Genomic DNA, 17977 nt, shown 5'->3' with positions numbered 1-17977 from the left:
TCAATCTGTACACTAACACCTTAAAAACCTACATAAATTTTCTTCTCTTTGATAAGAGTTCGTTGTCATTGCAACGGGGAAGGTTCGGGGCAGCAATGTGAATGAGAGGATCTGGTGATGAATAAGACATAAGATGGACTTAAAGAGTTGTAAGTTGCTCGTTACAAGCAAAGATGACTGTTACAATGAAGAATGATTTGACAAATACAACATATATGTTAGTAAGAGAAGCAGCTATGCAGCTACTAAACAACCACATGTGGGATTAAGAGCCAAAACCAGCAGGAGATGACCTGAGACCAGGGATGACAATGAGACACAAGGCAAATTTTTACAGGGAAAAAAAAAAGAAGATTTACAGATGCCTGAGATGATCAAGCTAACAATAAAATACACCACTATTGTTAGTGGCATTTATGTGCTGGGTTAACATGGATGACTGATGTTGAAATATCAAATCACCTTTGACATCCACTGTGTATTGGGCAGACGCATCAGCTATCTCACCAATCTCGTCACCATAGTGACACTGCTCTGCTGTTTGGACAAAGCCAAAGAGAAAACAATGAGCTGAGTGATAGCCTCATGTATGGAACTAAATTCTTTGATTCTTAATTGTGCAGGTAGAATGAACTATGCCACCTTTTGTGTCCTCATTTAACGGTGCATCACCGGACATTTCACAGCCAATCCTCCCCTCCCCAGACAAGTGCTGCGACTGGAGGGGCAGGATTCGGCTGCTTCCCTGTGATTCGCAGTCAGTTTCCCTTTTTGGGTAGATCTGGGTTCCATCTTTGTACCAACAGGCTTTGGCAATGGGATCTGAGATCTCAAATTGCTGAACAATTGGGCACTGTGCCTCAGCTGAATTGGCCTTCTCAACATCAGGGTCAAGCAGATGTGTTGGAGGTGGCACTACAGACAATCATTGGGGGATAATTTCAGTGCACTTTACCTTTAGATTTTAGAAGTACTGACTCTAAAAGAGAAACTGTATCAGATAGTCAAATAGATCTTCAACTAAATATTACACAGAGTCAATCATAACTAAAATACAAAACACATTTGAAAAAAAAAATCACCTTGATTTTTTACTATTAATTGGGCAACATCAACTGCTGTTGCACAATAGTATGCTCCAGAGTTTGAAGGATGAGTTGGTTCGATAACGAGGGTCTTCTTGATGCCTCCCATTTCAAAATCAGGCTCTCTATTAGAATCCGGTTGTGTATCCTTCTGCCATGACACCTGGACAGCAGGGTCTAAGGTTTCACGGGTCGGTTCAATGGGGCAGGTCGCTTCGAGTGACCGCGTCTCCACAACTTCCGATGAGGGCGTCAGTGGCGACTTTGGAGCTAAAGATGATGATTGGTATTATAACGCAACAGTGCATATTTACACTCTGAAGAAAGGGGTTATTGGTTCAGCTTCCCAAAAACAGGGAAGTAATCTGTCATCTCAAATTCAACGAGAAATACATTTTAAAGGATAACATATCACTTTATATATCAGTAGAGATTAATTTTACCGTGGTTTAAGACAGTTACAGCTTCACACAAAGCACCACTTAAACACAGACAGACAGATATGCATATTGCCAATGTTAGTTGCATCTAGTCTCCAGAAAGCTCTAGAATTTGCTCTAAAAGTGAAACATTTTAAATTTGAAAAAAAAAGTCACCTTTAATATCCACAGCGAAGTGAATAGTGTCATCAGAGGTTTCGCAGCTGTATTGCCCTGAGTGCAAGAGCTCAGCAGATGGGATAATGAGTCTCCTCGACTTGCCATTACTCTGTATATCCCAACCATTCTGCAGGGAGAGCTTTTTACCATCTTTATACCAGCAGACAGGCACAGTGGAGTCTGCAACCTCGCATTCCAGCTCCAAAGGTTTGCCCACTTCGAGTGATTTGGCTCTCTCAACGTCAAAGATAGTAGAGTACGTCACTGGTATAGCTAGCATTGGGAATTCAGGACAGCTAAATAAAATCAAGGCTGTGGAAACGGATACCTCACAAAAACGTAACTGCTGAGCAGAAGATGAAAAGGGCTTTGGAGACTTTTAAATTCACAGACAGCCACAGCAGTCACAAACCAATTGAATATAAATAGGAAACACCCAGTGTGTTAACAATTCTTCCAAGTTATGTGCATGAAACAGTCCTTCAAACCACAAAGTAGAAGCAGGGATTATTAGTGGCATCTAGAAAGAGGGGATGGGGTTACGAAATGAACGGCACGAGAGAAGAAGAAGTGTAAAGTCACCTTTGATCTCCACTTGAAACTCCACGGTATCGTCCTGTGTGGTGCATCTGTACACACCAGAGTGGCACAGCTCTGCAGACTGAACAACTAATGTCCTCGTGTTGTCCACTGAGTGGATTTCTAATCCAGAGTTTGAAATGAGCTGCATTTCATCCTTGTACCAGCAAACGTGGGCCTCGGGATCCGACACCACACACTGGAGTACTATAGGGCAGCCTACTTCGATCGACTTGGTCCTCACATCTTCAGGAATAGCGGAGAACTTCACAGGTGGAGCTACAGATATGTTTAGATTTGATGTCAACCTTAAATCAACCTCATGCCAAACCTATTTACTGACAACTAAATAGCTAACATGCTGTAATAACATGAAAGGAAAGGTGACAACATAGCTGCACATATAATGAGTGCTAAGAAGAAATGCAACAGACAACATACGAGGGTGTCATCAGAGTTGTTAGTTGCTCTGCTAAGATTGTTAATTTTTCACATTACTTAAGGTCAAACAAATCACCTTTGATATCCACACTGAATGTGATGTTGTCACCCTTTGTCTTGCAGCAGTACAAGCCAGAGTGGAAAACTTCTGCTGAATGGATAATCAGTTTCCTCGCCAAGCCATCAGTTACAATATCTACTCCACTTTGAGGGTGGAGCTTTGAGCCATCCCTGTACCAGTGCACCTGGGCAGCGGGATCTGAGAGCTCACATTGTAAAACAATGGGGCTGCCTGTTTGGATGTTTTTGTTCCTCTCAGCATCTGGAACTGCTGAAAACCTCACAGGTGGGCCTATGGATATTTACATATTTTAATTGATGTTACATTGTGTTCTTATAAGTCAGATCTTAAGAGAAGACAACATGCCTTTTTTTCTTCTTTTTTTTTTTTTTACATTAAAAAAGATAAGAAAAGCCGGTACAAGTGTGAATGAAGATGGTTAGTCTCTTTAAGAGATTGAAAGAAATTCACTTCACTCACCCTCTACTTCCACATTGAACCTGATGACGTCATCAATGGCATCACAGCAATACACTCCTGAATGTGAGAACTCTGCTGATTGGATGACAATTCGTCTCATGGTGCCCTCTGATTGGATATGAAGACCCTCCACTGTTTGCAACTCTGACCCATTCTTGTACCAGTGTACTGGAACTGCCGGGTCTGACAGCTCGCAGTAGAGCACAATGGGGTTCCCAATTTCTACAAATTTGTTTCGATCCATTTCTGACAGATGTGAAAACTTGACAAGAGGAGCTGCAAATTTTAGAGAAACAATGGAAACTTCTTACATCACTGAGTCTTGTCACCAAGAAGAAGGAACTTAATAAAAGGTGAGTTCCATCTTGCATTTTTGGTGCCAATCATTCTTTGTCTTAACTTAATTCAAGTTAAAACGAAACACACTCAAAAACACAACTAAGACGCACACTCAAGCAAATTATTAAATGGAACCATACATACCTTGAATGTACATTGCAGCAGAATCCCGGATGCCGTAGGCAATAAATGTAATCTCAGCTCCATTGTCTGTGTCACGCACTCCTCGAATGCGAAGAGATTGGTGTGTTCGTGACCGACGCGTGGAATACCGCTCATCCTCCTGAAGCTGAGTCCCGTTAAGGAACCACGTACCAATAACTGAAGCCGAGAGTTCAATAGAAAAGAGGGCATCTTGTCCCTCTGGCACCAAGGCGTCCTGTAAGGGAGCTTGAATTCTGGTCACAGGAACTGGAAAAGAAAGTCACTTTGTTCGGGATTTTGCAAGAAATATTCTCAACCAGGTTGTGATTACTCAAGAAAGCCAACTGATTAAGCGCAGTTATTCTCGTATAATTGAACTTACCCAAGTGAACAGTTCGAGGGAACTCAACATTGTTGCTCTTCCCATATTTGTTCACGCTGCAAATGCGAAAGCGATAATCGGCCTCACACGGGACACTGTCACCAAGGATCTCCACAGAGGTTGCGGAGTCGGTGGTCAGACACTGCAGCCACTCCTGTGAACCAGTGCCCACTTCTTGTCGCTCAAGCACGTATCCAGAAGGAGGGTTCTTACGTGAATCCTGAGCAGGAACCCATGAGAGAAGAGCTGCATTAGCTCGCTCTGTGTTGATCTGCACGCCCATCGGACAACTAGGAGGACAATGTCTGGCCGCTGAAAGAAAAAACAATCGTGCATCAACACTTCTTTGGATTGTAAAAAGATTTTGTGACAAATATTGCATTTGAAGGTCTATGATTTACTTACCTTTCACTCTTAGCTGAGAGGAAGTCTTTGATCTGCCTACCAGGAAAGTCACAAGGCCAGAGTCTTGGGGCATGGTGTTGACGAAAACCAGGATGTGAGTTCGACCGAAGGACTTGAGAATGGTCTGATGGGTTTCACGCAGCTCTATGCCGTCTTTATACCAATGTATGTCCATCTCTTCTTTTTCCACCTCAACACAGAAGGCAGCGTTTTCACCTTCCAAGACGTCCACTTTTCTCGGAAGCTTCCGCAAAATTGTACCTGCAAGAAAACACGTAAGTCCATGTCATATTTTTTGGGCAAGGATTCTGAATGTTTAATAGACAATAAGCCCTGCAATTAAACAACAAAAAATGGAGCTTGTAAATGAATCCCCTTTCAGTCCTCTGGCGCTGATCTCCTCTCAACTGGACATCATCTGTCTGTACCTTCCGAAATCACAACCCCCCGTTTCTGATCCAGCAGCACCGTGTCTATGGATCAAAATGTATTTGATCTCAAATAATTGTTTTGACTTTTTAAACTACTTTGTGAAACCCTTAAGCTGTTTTTTGTGAAACTTTCATCTAGAAAAGCATCTGCAAATTTAGTCTGCAGTAGATGTGAAGCCAAAATGAGCAATCTCGGGGTTGGTGGATCAAAGACATTTTAAATATGATAAGTCTCCTTGTCCTTATTTCCAGGTTACAGCAAAGATTTACACTTTTACTTCCACCTAATCAAAACCGTAAATCAGAGAGCAGAAGGTCTAATAAGAATGAGCCAATAACTGATGTTGAACCTGTTCTACAAATTCTCTCTACCAAATTTTATGCAACAGAACAAAAGCACAACAAATGCTATCTATATTTTATTCATCGCAGTACTGGGTAGCATCTTCAGTGAATGTGCCAACCTTTGAAAAATGGCACCACAAGATACGGCCTGGTCCAGATGCAGGGATGTCCAGGATGAAGGAGGTTAAAATTAGGGAACCTCTTGACATCCCCCACAATGCTTACCTCTACTGAATTTGTCAAAATGTATAACAGCATCACACTTTGTCCCGAACAAGCAAGAGTCATAATTCGAAATGGTTCACTACGACTTTGTCAGCTGAATAGAAACACGTCTTATTTTGAGCATTTGCTGAAAGGGCTGATGCTTTTCATTTTGCTTGGTAGGACAAAGAAAGAATTTCAAATCTCAAATCTTTAGCTTTTACTGCAATTTTATTATCTGATTTTGATTTACCTTTTACAGCTACCTCTGCGATGCTTCTCCCCCCATCGGGCATCTCACAGAGGTAAATCCCATCATCGTCAACTCCGATGTCGCGGATTGTGAGTCGTCGTTTTGTTCCCCACTCCTCCATTCCATATTTGGCCCCTGGCTGCAGTCGTCTGTCCTCCAGATACCACGTGATGGGAACAGAGTCTTCTGGAACTTCGCACTCGAGAACAGCTAAATCTTGCTCCCATACTTCTAGATCGATGAGAGGCTGCTTGAACCGCACAGGCGGCTCTGGGACCAAAGAAGAGGAAGAACACAAGTTCCATTAAGCCAATAGGACAACCCTTATTATTGTAAGATACTCATACTTTATCCTATCTTTCAAAGGATATTAGAATAAGTTCTTCGTGCAAGTTGACCCTGTAAAAACTCACAAACCATGTGTATGTCCTTGTAGTAAACACTGCAAATTGAAATATATTTGACAGTAAATTCCAGTCGAGCAAACAAGACGCTCAAAATCACGAGACAAGTGGCTTATTTAGTTGAGGAATGGGAGGCTCATTAACACATTGGAGTGTTAGATAGGGAATAAAGTGTTTGTAACTGACACCATCAGACAGTACCAGACAGTTGTAAACAAAAGAATGCAGACCGTATTTAGAGGTCTGTGTGCAAAGCTCTTCGTTTCCTTATCTTGCTAATGTTTTAATAAGCCCATGACACACATAACTGATGAAATACATGCACCATCCTCCATTTAAACTAGCTTTATAACTTATCACCAGCCACCGCTGACCATTAATCTCCTCTCGGTGCTATTTTCTTCATCTCTAACCCAGTACAATACATTCTGGCGGTGCCATGAGTTTGGACTTCCCTGGGCCATGTGAGAAACATGAGCCCATTCCCAAAGCCCCCCACCCCACCCACCCCTGCCTCCAGACACCTCACAAGCTAAGTGACTTTTCAGACATCTCACTGCTGTTGAAATTCACCTCAAGCTGATGAACTTTACGTGTTTGGATATCACTTGGGTCCAATTTCAGATCATTAATACATTTCATTAATCCTCCAGGGCACCCTGGATAATTTGATTATATTTACAGCTCACTGGCCCGCTGACCTGCCCTTTTATGAATTTAATTGACTGACGATGACAAGCTCCTACTTGACATTTAACTGAATAGGGAGGCATTTGGGAGCAAATGGGTCATACAAATTAAAATTACATAAATATGCTGCCTTTGCTTTGTGCACAGATAACTATCATTGCTCAAATAATAAAATCATAGTTTGTATTGTACAACAAGCTTTTATATTTTTGTTGTCAAATAAAATTTTGGGAAAGTTGGCACTTAACTCCATAAAACCACGGCAAAACTATAAAAAAAAAATAATTTTGCCATCGGTCGTCGGCCCTGCCCCAATAAATGATCTCAGAGTCTCACTGACATCATCCAAGCATCAAATGGATAGAAATTTGATCTACGAACACTCTACTCCCTACGCACTCCTGTAAACACTGAAAAAGGCATCGCAGGCTGGGACTGTGTTTTCATTGACTGTTTGACCTGCAGCTAATCCTGTTTGCCTTTTGCATCAAAAGTCATCTTTACTCACCCTTAACAGAGAGGTGAACGGCGCTGAGGGTTTGCCCCGCAGTATTTGATGCTGCACAGACATAAACTCCGTTGTCCTTTTGCTTGCAATACAGAACTTTAAGCGTGAAGTATCCTTCTCTGTCCTCGTATAACAAGTAACGCCTTCCGGAGAGTATAAGCCTGCCGTCTTTCCTCCAAATGATTTCAGGTTTGGGTTTACCAGTCACAAAGCAGCGGAATTTGGCATGTTTGCCCTCGGTCACCGCAAACATTTTCACTTTCGTTGACTTGGTCATGGTGTCGTCTCTGAGGCGGTTTGGCACAGGCCTACCGCTCCTTTGTTTTCCCTGGTGGGACTTCCAGTGGCCATTTGTGTAGCCATTGCGGTTTCCTTCCTCCTCGTGTCCTGGACCGGCATCAACGAGCAACACAGCTCCTGCCAGCGCTTCCCCGAACTCATTCCTAGCCTTGCATGTGTATACACCACCGTCTGGAGCACGAGTCTTAAAGATCTTGAGCTGGAACCATCCGCCATCCTGGTAGCCCACGCTGAAATGTGTGCTTTCAAATATTTCATTGAGTTTTCTACCATCCTTTTCCCAGACAACCTCTGGCTTTGGGTTTCCCCAAAGCTTGCAAGAGAAGACGGCATCTTCCCCCCGACCGACGCGGGTGGAGAGGGGCTTGATGAGGAATCGTGGCTTGTTTTCCTCTCGAAGCTCCATCTCCTGTGCCTCACCTTCCACCTTCAGTGTGGCAGCTGCATACGTTTCCCCGATGCTGTTCTTTGCTTTGCAAATGTACTGTCCACTGTCCTCGGAGTTAACAGCTGAAATGATGAGATTGTAAACATTGCCATCCTCGAAGACCCTGTATCGTCCTTGTGGGTCAATCTTTTCATTGTTTCGCTCCCAGATAACAGCGGGCCTCGGGTCTCCACCGATTTGACACTTGAGGACGGCATCAGTCCCGCTTTGTACCACCACAGGTCTCGGATAGGCTAAGAAACGTGGTGCACCACCAAACACATCCATTTCTGCTGCTTTGCCAGCCTTAAGCAGTCCAGGAGAGCAAAAAGTGTCTATTCACGGGGGCAAGACCGTCCAACTTCTGCACTGCAAGTTTCTACAAAAAAGAAAAGAAAAGAGATAGATTACTTTTATATCAAACAGCTTTTTTGTTTTAGATAATATTGAAAAATTGAAATATTGACATTTTATTTCATGTAACAGGTAATTCAACAACTGTGTCTGTTATGAGATTTTACTTTCAGCTTTCCTTATCACTTGGACTGGAAAGTAAAACTTGTATCATTCAGACACTCAGCCTCCGCCCCCTTTTACGTGCATGTGTTTCAGCACAAACAGATGGTATGATTATTAGGCCTAATTGAATTAGATCTGCCTGCATGAGAGAAAAACACAGCTTCGCTGTGAGAGGGGGAACAGTCCTATTGCAACAGCAGCCACAACACATAGCCGGTACAGCTGGTGCTGTATTTCAATGGGAAAGTGCTTAATATAGTACGCCCTAAATAAAGACCTGTGAGGGAGTGTGTGTCAGGTATCACAAAGACGGCTCAGAAAACCCGCGTGCTCACACAAACACCAGCCGAAATCACACTCTGCTCACCCAAGAGACCTCGCTGTCAAAATATGCTGAGCCTCCATCACACCCTTCGCTGGCAGCTCTGTTATCGGATTCTTGCCGTAAATGTCACTGTAAAGATAATTTTTCTTTCATAATTCATAAATGAGTGTCAGTCCGAGAAGCTTATTAGTACATGCATGCTCAATTATGCTCTTCCGAATTAGAATTAGTTGGATTTGATCTTTTATAGAATATTTTTTTATCAGTAAGCTGATATGGAGGTGTTTTCAGACCCATCCTCGAGTTTTGTAACTTTATGTTCGTAGATCCAGGAAACAAAATGCAATTTCTCAAAGAAGAATTGAATTGTATTTTTGAAGCCACCTAGTTGTCTATCATAATATCGCTCTGGATTTCTTTTGAACTGAAACATGTAAAAACAATATATTAATTACAATTAACATGATAAAATTATATTATTAGCTCAATAAACCCTATTGGGTTATACAGCTATTCCAAATTATATTTTCCAACTAAAAAATGAATTTGATTTAAATAGTGATTTAAAAAATAAATAAATAAATAAATAAAGTAAAAGCTTGATTTTTTTTTACTAAACTGAATGCTTTTATTTAAAGTACAATATTTTGTCTATCTCTTGAATATATTCTTTTAGAAACTGGTATGTTTACATTTGCTCGTCGTATAAAAACTCATTTTTGCACCGCGAGATATTTTAATAACACAGTTTGGACATTGCTGTATAAGTGTCTTCAATATTCCCTCTGGAGTTTTAAAGAGAGGAGATTAACCCCTGTGTTTACTCGTCTGATTTAATTGGAATGACCTCTGCCCCTTGTGAAGCTGTGCCGTGTACCCCTCACATGACCTACCTCGCTTCAGTCGCCAGGAACGACCGTCAACATGCATTCCGCACTTGCGATCACCGTCCGAGTTGAGAAGCAGTGCCACCCGTCTCCTGAAGGCTGAGTAATGTCCCAAGTTGACTTCAGATTCAGACACATGCTCTCCTCAAAGGTCCCAAGTTTTACTCCAGCACATCTTTGTAGACTTTCGTCCGGTTCGAGGGATAGAAAAACAGAAGTTCAGCCTCCACACCAGCTTCCTGTTTAACAGCCTCAGAGCGGTTCCCCCAATCTCTGTGTCGTTCAGGCCTCAGACACCCCAAGTGTCATTGTTCATGGAATACCGTTAAATGCTTTTGCAGCTGCTGCTGCCCCCTAAAAATACTGGCTGCCTTGATGACAGCAGTGAAGATAAGTCAGGCACTTCCATTCACTTGCCAGCAGGGGCTAAAGATAGTTCAGGTGGCCACTGCGGGGCACACTGCTTATCTTACTTAAGGCTGTGCAATAAAAGAGAATTGCAAGCTTTTGGTTTCTAAATATTTTAAAGCTCATCTTCACTGAATACCCCACATCAGATAATGAAGGTGCTATTTGTAAGATCAATTATAGATTTGTCTTTAAGTCCTTTCATATCAGGCTTGGTAAAACTAACAGATACTTAATGACTAAGAACCAAATGTAAGGATTAAAAAATAAATATAACTTAGACCCAGCTAGAAATGATGCAATATTCACTGGGACATTGTTGTTGTTGTCGTTACCAGAGTGTTGTTCTTAAAGGCAGGTTAATGTTCTCCAAAAACATTCTAAAAGCATTTTAATAATGTCACCACAAAATATTTGTCTAATTTTATCAAAGCATGTTATTCTATCCTTAAAAAAAAAATACCATTCTGGGATGATTGAAAACAAACTTGTTCCTGAAAATATTTTCAGAATTAGGGAATAATGTTCCGAGAGTGTTATGAAAAATAATTTACATTTACATATACATTTTCCAAATCTGACTTCTTTTTTAAATTATGGATATGTTTTCACTTAATTGTGATATCTTAATTATGTATTAAGTCATTTGGATTTGGACATTTGCTGAAGTCAATCCTGTAATTGTCTGATTGGCATCACTCGGCTGCTTCATTCATACTTTACCGGCATTTAACGGTCAATCACATTCCTGCAAGTGTATGTGTAAGTGTTTAAGTTTCAAAGTGTGAGTTGCTTTTATGTTTTCGGTGGTCAGAAACTAACACATAGATATTCATTCTTCTAAAAGTGTTGCAAACCAACTAGAAAGCTTGAGAACAAATATCTTTTTTACTTTTTCCGCCGTGTGTTGCTTTAAAATCCAACATTCCTCAGTAGCAGATTAAAGAGAACATCTACATCCCATGCAAACAATTGATGTTTAGGCTCTCGTCTTATTGGCAGGTTATAGTTCCTCGTGCTTGTGTGTTTTATTGTGCTCATCCTTACTGCCTCTTTCAAAATAATAGTTTGCTTTAATTTAAATGCAGTTGTAGGTGTGCTGTTACCATCATTGTCAGTTTCCCTTGCAAGTCACTATTTATGTATGCCTCTATGCAATTTAGTTGTCACAAATGTGGCAAATATTGAATAATTTATTATGGGTAATTCTTTGAGAGTTTCTGCTGCACGGTAGTTGTCCTTGCTCTCACAATGTCCTTCCTATTAGATGTTTTAGGCATCAAAACATAATGTCATTGATCCTTTTTTTAATTACGCTGCAGTCTTAAGTTAGTAAACCACAGTGTTTATCTGTCTAAATGCTGTATAAATGCAACTACAGCCCTGAAAATTGCTTTTCTACAATTGTATCCCGTATCAACAGTTGATGCAGTTTGAATTTATCGTCTTTTTTTTCCCCCTTTACAGTAGCCAATCGGCCGTGTTTGATCCTCTGCCTTGTGGTAATGAGGGGATTGCAGAGCACGTGGGCCTGGGGTTTTTCGGTGTGTACGGCTGTTATGTGATTGTGAGACATGTCCTCGGCGTGGGCTGCACTGTCCCTTCAGCTGTTTAGCGGCTCCACGGCCCGCTCTCCCTCCTTTCAGCTGTTGGAGGTAATCTGATATAACGCAGACCCCTCAGCCGCTTATGAAACGTTTTGAGCCCAAGACTGAGGAACAGCTTAAAGAGTTGTTACGTTGTAAAATTTAAAGAACTTTTTTTTTCAATTATTATTATAAGCTACTTGAGGCATAAAAGGGTCGAGGTTTACCACATCAAGAAAAACTGTCAAGTAGTGTCCTCTGACTTTGCTACTTATATAAAACTTGTATTTCTTGATTTCCTGTTTTTTTAGCCAAATATTTTAAGTCGTGCATGATGAGAGTGGGTTCTATATTGGGCTGTCTGTTTTCTCTACAGTACTAATTTGGGTCAAAACTGTACAGATTTTTGATATTCTTCAACTACGATCACTGTTTTCATTGATAAACATATAAATATACAACTTGGATGAAATTAGGATGGATTTAATATGATAGGATAATGTTTCTTTAAAACAACATTGACATTCTATTCGCCTGTAAAGGGCCCATAATTTACACTTTTCTGGTGTTTCATATGCATTTTTGATCTCCATAAAAATATATTTATTTTGTTTTCAAGAAGCAAAAAACATTTTAAAATAGTTTTACGTCTCTCTTCTCTGGAGCTCTACATAGAACAGGCTGTTTTGCGCCTGTGTCTTTAAGACTTATTGATATTAATGACACTCTCTTCCTGATTGGCTGACTGTCTTCTGAGTGACACACGCCCCGGCCATTCACAGGTTTTCTTCGGTCTTAGCTTGTTAGCTACATGAAGGAATGACTGCTTGGTATTTTCTTCCAGACTACAGGTTAGACAGTGGGCTGTAATGATGGCAGACATATGAGATTAGTGTTTGTGACATCACAAACTGAACTCCAAATGGGAAAGTTGAACGTGGGCTGTGTGTATTTCTCTTTGGACTGAGCGTTTCAAAGTATTCGTAAAGCAAATAGACTTGCTTTATTATCAAACAAAACAAAAACAAAAACAAAATCTCAATTTATGCAAAATGGGACCTTTAAAAAGGGATGCTGAACCGGTTAGTAACATTAAGACCACTTGGCGTGCTGTTGTACTCCAAATAAAGTTCAGATTGAATAATAATGTATTCATAATTAAATAATAATTCTCTGTGCTCTTGTAGCAAGTCTTCTACTGTTGCTCCCACCACTAAAGAAAAGGATTTAACACCTCTGGCTAATGTGAAACATTGATCCTGTGAAAGGAAAAGTGGTTATGTTTTCACTGTGTAGCTGCAGTGTGCTCTCTACATATAATAGTGTTTGTGGAAAGAGTCCCACCCTGCTCTCAGTAAGATTACACTTCAAGATATCATTTAACAGACAATTTAGTCTTTCTCTTACGCTGACACTGGAATGTGAGCTGAGCAGACATTCACCGAGCTGTGGACGTGTTCAGACAGTCGCCTGGAGGTGGAGAGACACAGCGACTAATACTGCTGAGGGACTGAACCCAGTGGCTTTAAATTCATACAGTATGTTCAACAAAGTCATAAAGAAGAGACGTAAAGGAAGTGCCATTAAACTCATGAATTCACGATTTACTAAGGCTATAAAACTGAAATCATGACATAATACATGAACACATGCACCTGTACATATTGGTACCCCTACTGATGACTGATGCTTTGATACGTATCAATGGATTATTCGACTATTTGTGGAAGACAAAAGTTAAAGTTAAAATATTACAGTGGTTTGAGTTATCTGCGTCCTCTTTTTTTCTGGTTTGGTGTATTTGTTGTGGCCAGTGCTTTGTACTTCGCTGTGGTCTGCTGGGGGAGCAGCATTGAGGCCGGCGACACCAACAGACTTAACAAACTGGTTAAGAAGGCCGGCTCCATCATTGGCTGCAATCTGGACAACCTGGAAAAGGTGGTGGAGAGGAGGACACTGAAGAAATTATCATCCATATTGGATCATCTTGACCACCCTCTCCACCACCTGCTGCAGGGACAGCGTAGCACTTTCTCCAAAAGACTCCTCCAGCTCCGCTGTCACAAGGACAGATACAGGAAATCATTCCTACCCACTGCAATAAGACTGTACAATAACTCACCTCTGGCAAAATCCATCACACAACAATAACACCGTTGTCTGTTTTTTCTTGTTTGTTTAAATATATATATATAAAAAAAACCAAAAAAAACTTTGCACTATTGTTTAGTTAGTTTTAATTTAATTTAATTTAATTATTCTATTTTATTTTATTCTATTTATTGTATATACTGTGCATTTTTATATTTCATATTTTTTTTACTGTTATTTTATTGCTTTCCTGTATCTATAAATGCTTCTGTAGTGAAATTGCGACTGTCAGAAATGTAACAATACAGTCTTTAATGTCACAAATGCTGTTGTTTGTTCATCCCATAAAGTTCACACAAATTAGACTGTTTGCATCTGACACTAAGAAAGAAAAAAAAAAAGATGAAATAAATATATAAGATGAAAAAAAAAAGAAAAAGATTTCAAATATTATAATGGTGAGCCAAACACAATCGGCAGTGTGTACTGATGGTAAGGGACCAGGATCAAATGTCACCTCTGCAAGTCTTGAAAAGAAATCCAACTTCATCCTCTGGTGGTCATCTGCTGAAAGTGCAACATGACACAACTTGGCTCCTATTGATGCTCTTCAGGGCAAAAGTCCCAGGCGGATTAAAAAATAGTTTTAAGATGATTATATTGTGATGTTTGTTCATTCATTATAAAGATTTTAATTGGACTAAAAGATCACTCTTAAAACTCGACTTTTTAATGAAAGCTGTTGGTTTACTGTTCAGCTTGTAGTGTTAAAAAAAAGTTTGTTCGTGTGTTTTGGTCAATATTAGTTCAATTAGATGTTTGCTTCATTGTGCAGGATGTATGTTCAGAGTCCGACAATACAATCTCGGATTCATCTGCTGAAAGTAGAAAGTTTCTCTGAGGTCAAAGGTGTGAACCTGCAAACAGGATTCATGACATCACAATTACAAACACATCCTTGTTCAGTAAGCTACTTTTTAAACAGTCTGGTTTGCATTTACTTTACACTGAGCAAGATCTTCAGGATAAGAAAGCAAGGTCGTGTATTAAGTAGTAAAACTTTGGAAATAAAATACAAATTTTACTTCTCAATTAATTATGGATTTTTCAATGAATGAGGAGGCATAAATGCCATTTTAAGTATTTTCTAAGAAGGTCATTGACCTTTAAAAAAAGAAAAAAATATATATATATATCAGACACAAATTATTATTCGGAGATGAATATTCTGCTGTTTTTAAAATTTAGTTTCGGAAAGTTTACAGATAAAAAACAACAACATAGAAATTCTTCATTTTGGGCACTTTATGGCTCAGTGAATAATAAAACATGATTTTGTAGATTTGATGTTAAACACATGTTTGATGTTAATCTTAGCTACTACGATTCTATAGTCTCAATAGTTTTTAAACTGTTCTGATGAACAACTGTCTCATTATTTCAATGTATTTTTAATTTCCCCCCCAAAACCTCGTTCTTCCTCAGGTAGGTCTCACCTTTTTCTTACCTCCGAAGAAGACAAACTAAAGTAAATAAGCCTTCACTGCAGCTACATGTGGTCATTATGCCGTCAAGTCTGTTCTTGTGAGCCCGCTGCTCCACAAGTATAGTAGTGACAGAGTAAACTTGGCATGAATGACAGAAGATTTTCCGGTGGAAATCTCGGGTTTACACAGCTCATGCTGCAGGTTTTAGTCTTTAGACTGTACAATAACTCACCTCTGGCAAAAATCCATCACACAACAATAACACTGTTGTCTGTGTTTCTTGTTTGTTTAAATCTAAAATATATATATATATACTGTACTGTATATACTGTGCATTTTTATATTTAATAGTTGTTTACTGTTATTTTATTGCTTTCCTTTATCTATAAATGCTGCTGTAGCGAAAAAAAATTCCCCTTGGGGATTAATAAAGTAACTACCTACCTACCTACCTACCTTTTCACATCAACTCCAGCTAAAGTCAATAGAGGGGCGCTAGGTATTGACAGGTGTGCCATAAGAGACACTGTCCTGTCTTTTCACCCTTCATTGTTAAAATTTAGTATTAAAATAATAATAATAATAATTCCATTTTTATTTTGTAATCATCAAGAGATTAATAGTGAAACAGACTTACTTGATTTCGAATTTACTCTTATTATTTTGAAAATCGGAGGGGTGGTTCCCTTTTAGGACCTGGCGGAAGTCCCTGATGTGAACCCCCCTGCAGGTCACTTCTCCTCACTTCTTCTCCGCTGCGTCCTCATCAGCTGTTCCGGTGGCGTGTAGCAGCAGCGGCGGCGGTGCTGGTGGTGGTGCTGGTGGTGGTGGTGCTGGTGCTGGACCCACGAAGCAGGGAGCACTTTCTCATTTCGACACGTCCTTTCCCCCCTCCTCTATAGTTCATGTAGCTTTCCCGCTCGATACCGGAGAAAGAAGAGATGAAGATGAGGTACTGTTCTGCGTTGTGTTTTTTTTTTTTTTTTTTAATTGAAACTTTTATTCTTCTTGGAAAGCGGCAAAGTTGTGAGTGTGACTGTCTTCTACCTCTTCAGGTGTTCTTCTCCATGGCTGCAGCGCCTCGTCTGCTGCTGCGTCCTCGTTCTCGTCAGCCCGGATGCATCGCAGTGGCCAGGTAAGAAATGAAGAGCATTAATGCCACGACTCTGACGGCAGAGTATTTCGGCGACCCTTTTTTGAGGCAATCGTAATGGTTCCAGTTTGTTGCTGGGCGTTATTAACACTCAACCTTTTGGGAAATAAATCTTCTAATCCACTCAAAGTGTCCTCACAGGAAAAAAAAAAAAAAAAAAAGCTTTAAATTATATAATACTGACAAGTAGAATTTCTTTGCATTCTCTTCGGATGTATCTGCTTATTTAAGCCCCAGTTTATAGGAGATGGAGGATTATATGGACGCAGATGAGTTTGATTTATGCTGTAAACCTACTTGTTTTACATCTTTAAGATTTCTTTTTTTGTGTGTGGCTATTTTATGAAACAAAACTGCAGAAAAATCTGCAGGAACTCTTCTGTTTGCGAGTCAGTTATTGTGCATGTGAGTGCTCCTGCACTCTGAGCAGTGTGATGTCTGCTTACTGCTGTCCTCCTCGGGCTTGGTTGGCATTGTTTGTGCGCTGTTGTTCTTGGAGCCTCTACAGCAACCCTTTTATGTACGACATCGAGCGGCTGGTGAGCTTTTTTCTTCCCTTTCAGACCTGTGATGACACTTTGTTATGATTCAGTGATAAAACACAGCAGTTCCTCTGTTCTCAGAAGGTCACGGTGGCTTTGGGACTGTTTACAAGTTTTCTTTTTTCTTTTCTCAAGTCCAAAGTCTACAGTGTTTTCAGAACACACTTTGCATTCCTTGTGTGTTTGTCTTGTGTCTTGTTCTGTACTTAGTCGCTGCTGCATCTCACTTCTCAGAGGCTTTTTTTTTTTTCTTCCTCTCTGTGTAATGACCTGTTATAGGCCGACTGGAATGAGCACAACTCTGAACTTGTGTCTGTGGAGACAGTGCAGCATTTTCTGTCTCGGTGATGCTGTTCAAGAGCCTCGAAATGAAAGAACTCTTCTTCTGTTGCTGAATAATTCATCTCTGGACCTCACTAATGTTGTACATTTAATTTAGTAAACGTTCACTTGGAGAAGTGTGTAGCTGTCAGATGATAGGGAGAGGAAACTGAGAGGATGACGATTAATATTTGATTGGCTGTGATCACTGATGACTGGATGCGGCGTTTTGGGGGCTCTGGAGGAGGATTTTGTCTGTAATCCATCTTGTCTTTTGAAACTATCCCATTTTTTTTTTTAAAGCATTCCATCTGATAATCCGAGCAGATTTGATCAAGCGTTATGTGCATTTCATGGCTTTGGAGTACCAAATGCACATCAAAACAGGTAACAGTACTTCAAAAGAGTGAAACATATTGGTAGAAACTCTTCACCGGTGAGGAGTTTTCACAGGAATGCTGTCCCGTCCGTGTGGGTCGAGGTTGAAAAGGCCTGCCACTCTATCTCGAGAGCAGCCTGCGACATGCTTGAATTAGGTCTGATTCTTTCCCATTCCCCGGCTGGGTCAGGAATCCCTATTG

At 40.3% G+C, this 17977-nt stretch overlaps 2 protein-coding genes across 13 annotated transcripts in view; one reads left to right on the top strand and one right to left on the bottom strand.

Moving 5' to 3' along the window:
- obsl1b (obscurin like cytoskeletal adaptor 1b) overlaps positions 1-10126 on the bottom strand; it is a 36166-nt gene extending 26040 nt beyond the window's left edge. For 5 of the 12 annotated variants that reach the window (XM_069698877.1, XM_069698878.1, XM_069698881.1 and 2 more), the window contains exons 1-13: positions 9815-10126; positions 7351-8456; positions 5749-6018; positions 4516-4776; positions 4111-4422; positions 3729-3995; positions 3246-3521; positions 2781-3056; positions 2267-2542; positions 1682-1957; positions 1083-1355; positions 643-915; positions 463-537 (exon numbers count right to left, since the gene is read on the bottom strand). In XM_069698877.1, coding sequence (XP_069554978.1) covers positions 463-537; positions 643-915; positions 1083-1355; positions 1682-1957; positions 2267-2542; positions 2781-3056; positions 3246-3521; positions 3729-3995; positions 4111-4422; positions 4516-4776; positions 5749-6018; positions 7351-8365 — 3850 coding nt within the window. In that variant the 5' untranslated portion in view covers positions 8366-8456; positions 9815-10126. The remainder of the gene's footprint in view (positions 1-462; positions 538-642; positions 916-1082; positions 1356-1681; positions 1958-2266; positions 2543-2780; positions 3057-3245; positions 3522-3728; positions 3996-4110; positions 4423-4515; positions 4777-5748; positions 6019-7350; positions 8457-9814) is intronic. The other 7 variants (XM_069698882.1, XM_069698887.1, XM_069698888.1 and 4 more) reach the window with 5 other exon arrangements.
- Positions 10127-16157: 6031 nt separating this feature from the next.
- The window catches only part of col18a1a (collagen type XVIII alpha 1 chain a), a 75406-nt gene continuing 73586 nt past the window's right edge, over positions 16158-17977 (top strand). The window contains exons 1-2 of the mRNA XM_069698847.1: positions 16158-16332; positions 16436-16515. Coding sequence (XP_069554948.1) covers positions 16322-16332; positions 16436-16515 — 91 coding nt within the window. The 5' untranslated portion in view covers positions 16158-16321. The remainder of the gene's footprint in view (positions 16333-16435; positions 16516-17977) is intronic.

Source organism: Brachyistius frenatus, unplaced genomic scaffold (genome assembly GCF_029030835.1).
Source record: "Brachyistius frenatus isolate BFR_SWC_R1_liver_20210118 unplaced genomic scaffold, ASM2903083v1 Contig_28, whole genome shotgun sequence".
Lineage (NCBI taxonomy): Eukaryota > Metazoa > Chordata > Actinopteri > Embiotocidae > Brachyistius > Brachyistius frenatus.
The sequence above is the reverse complement of the archived record's forward strand: the minus strand, read 5'-3'. Positions and strand labels throughout refer to the sequence as shown.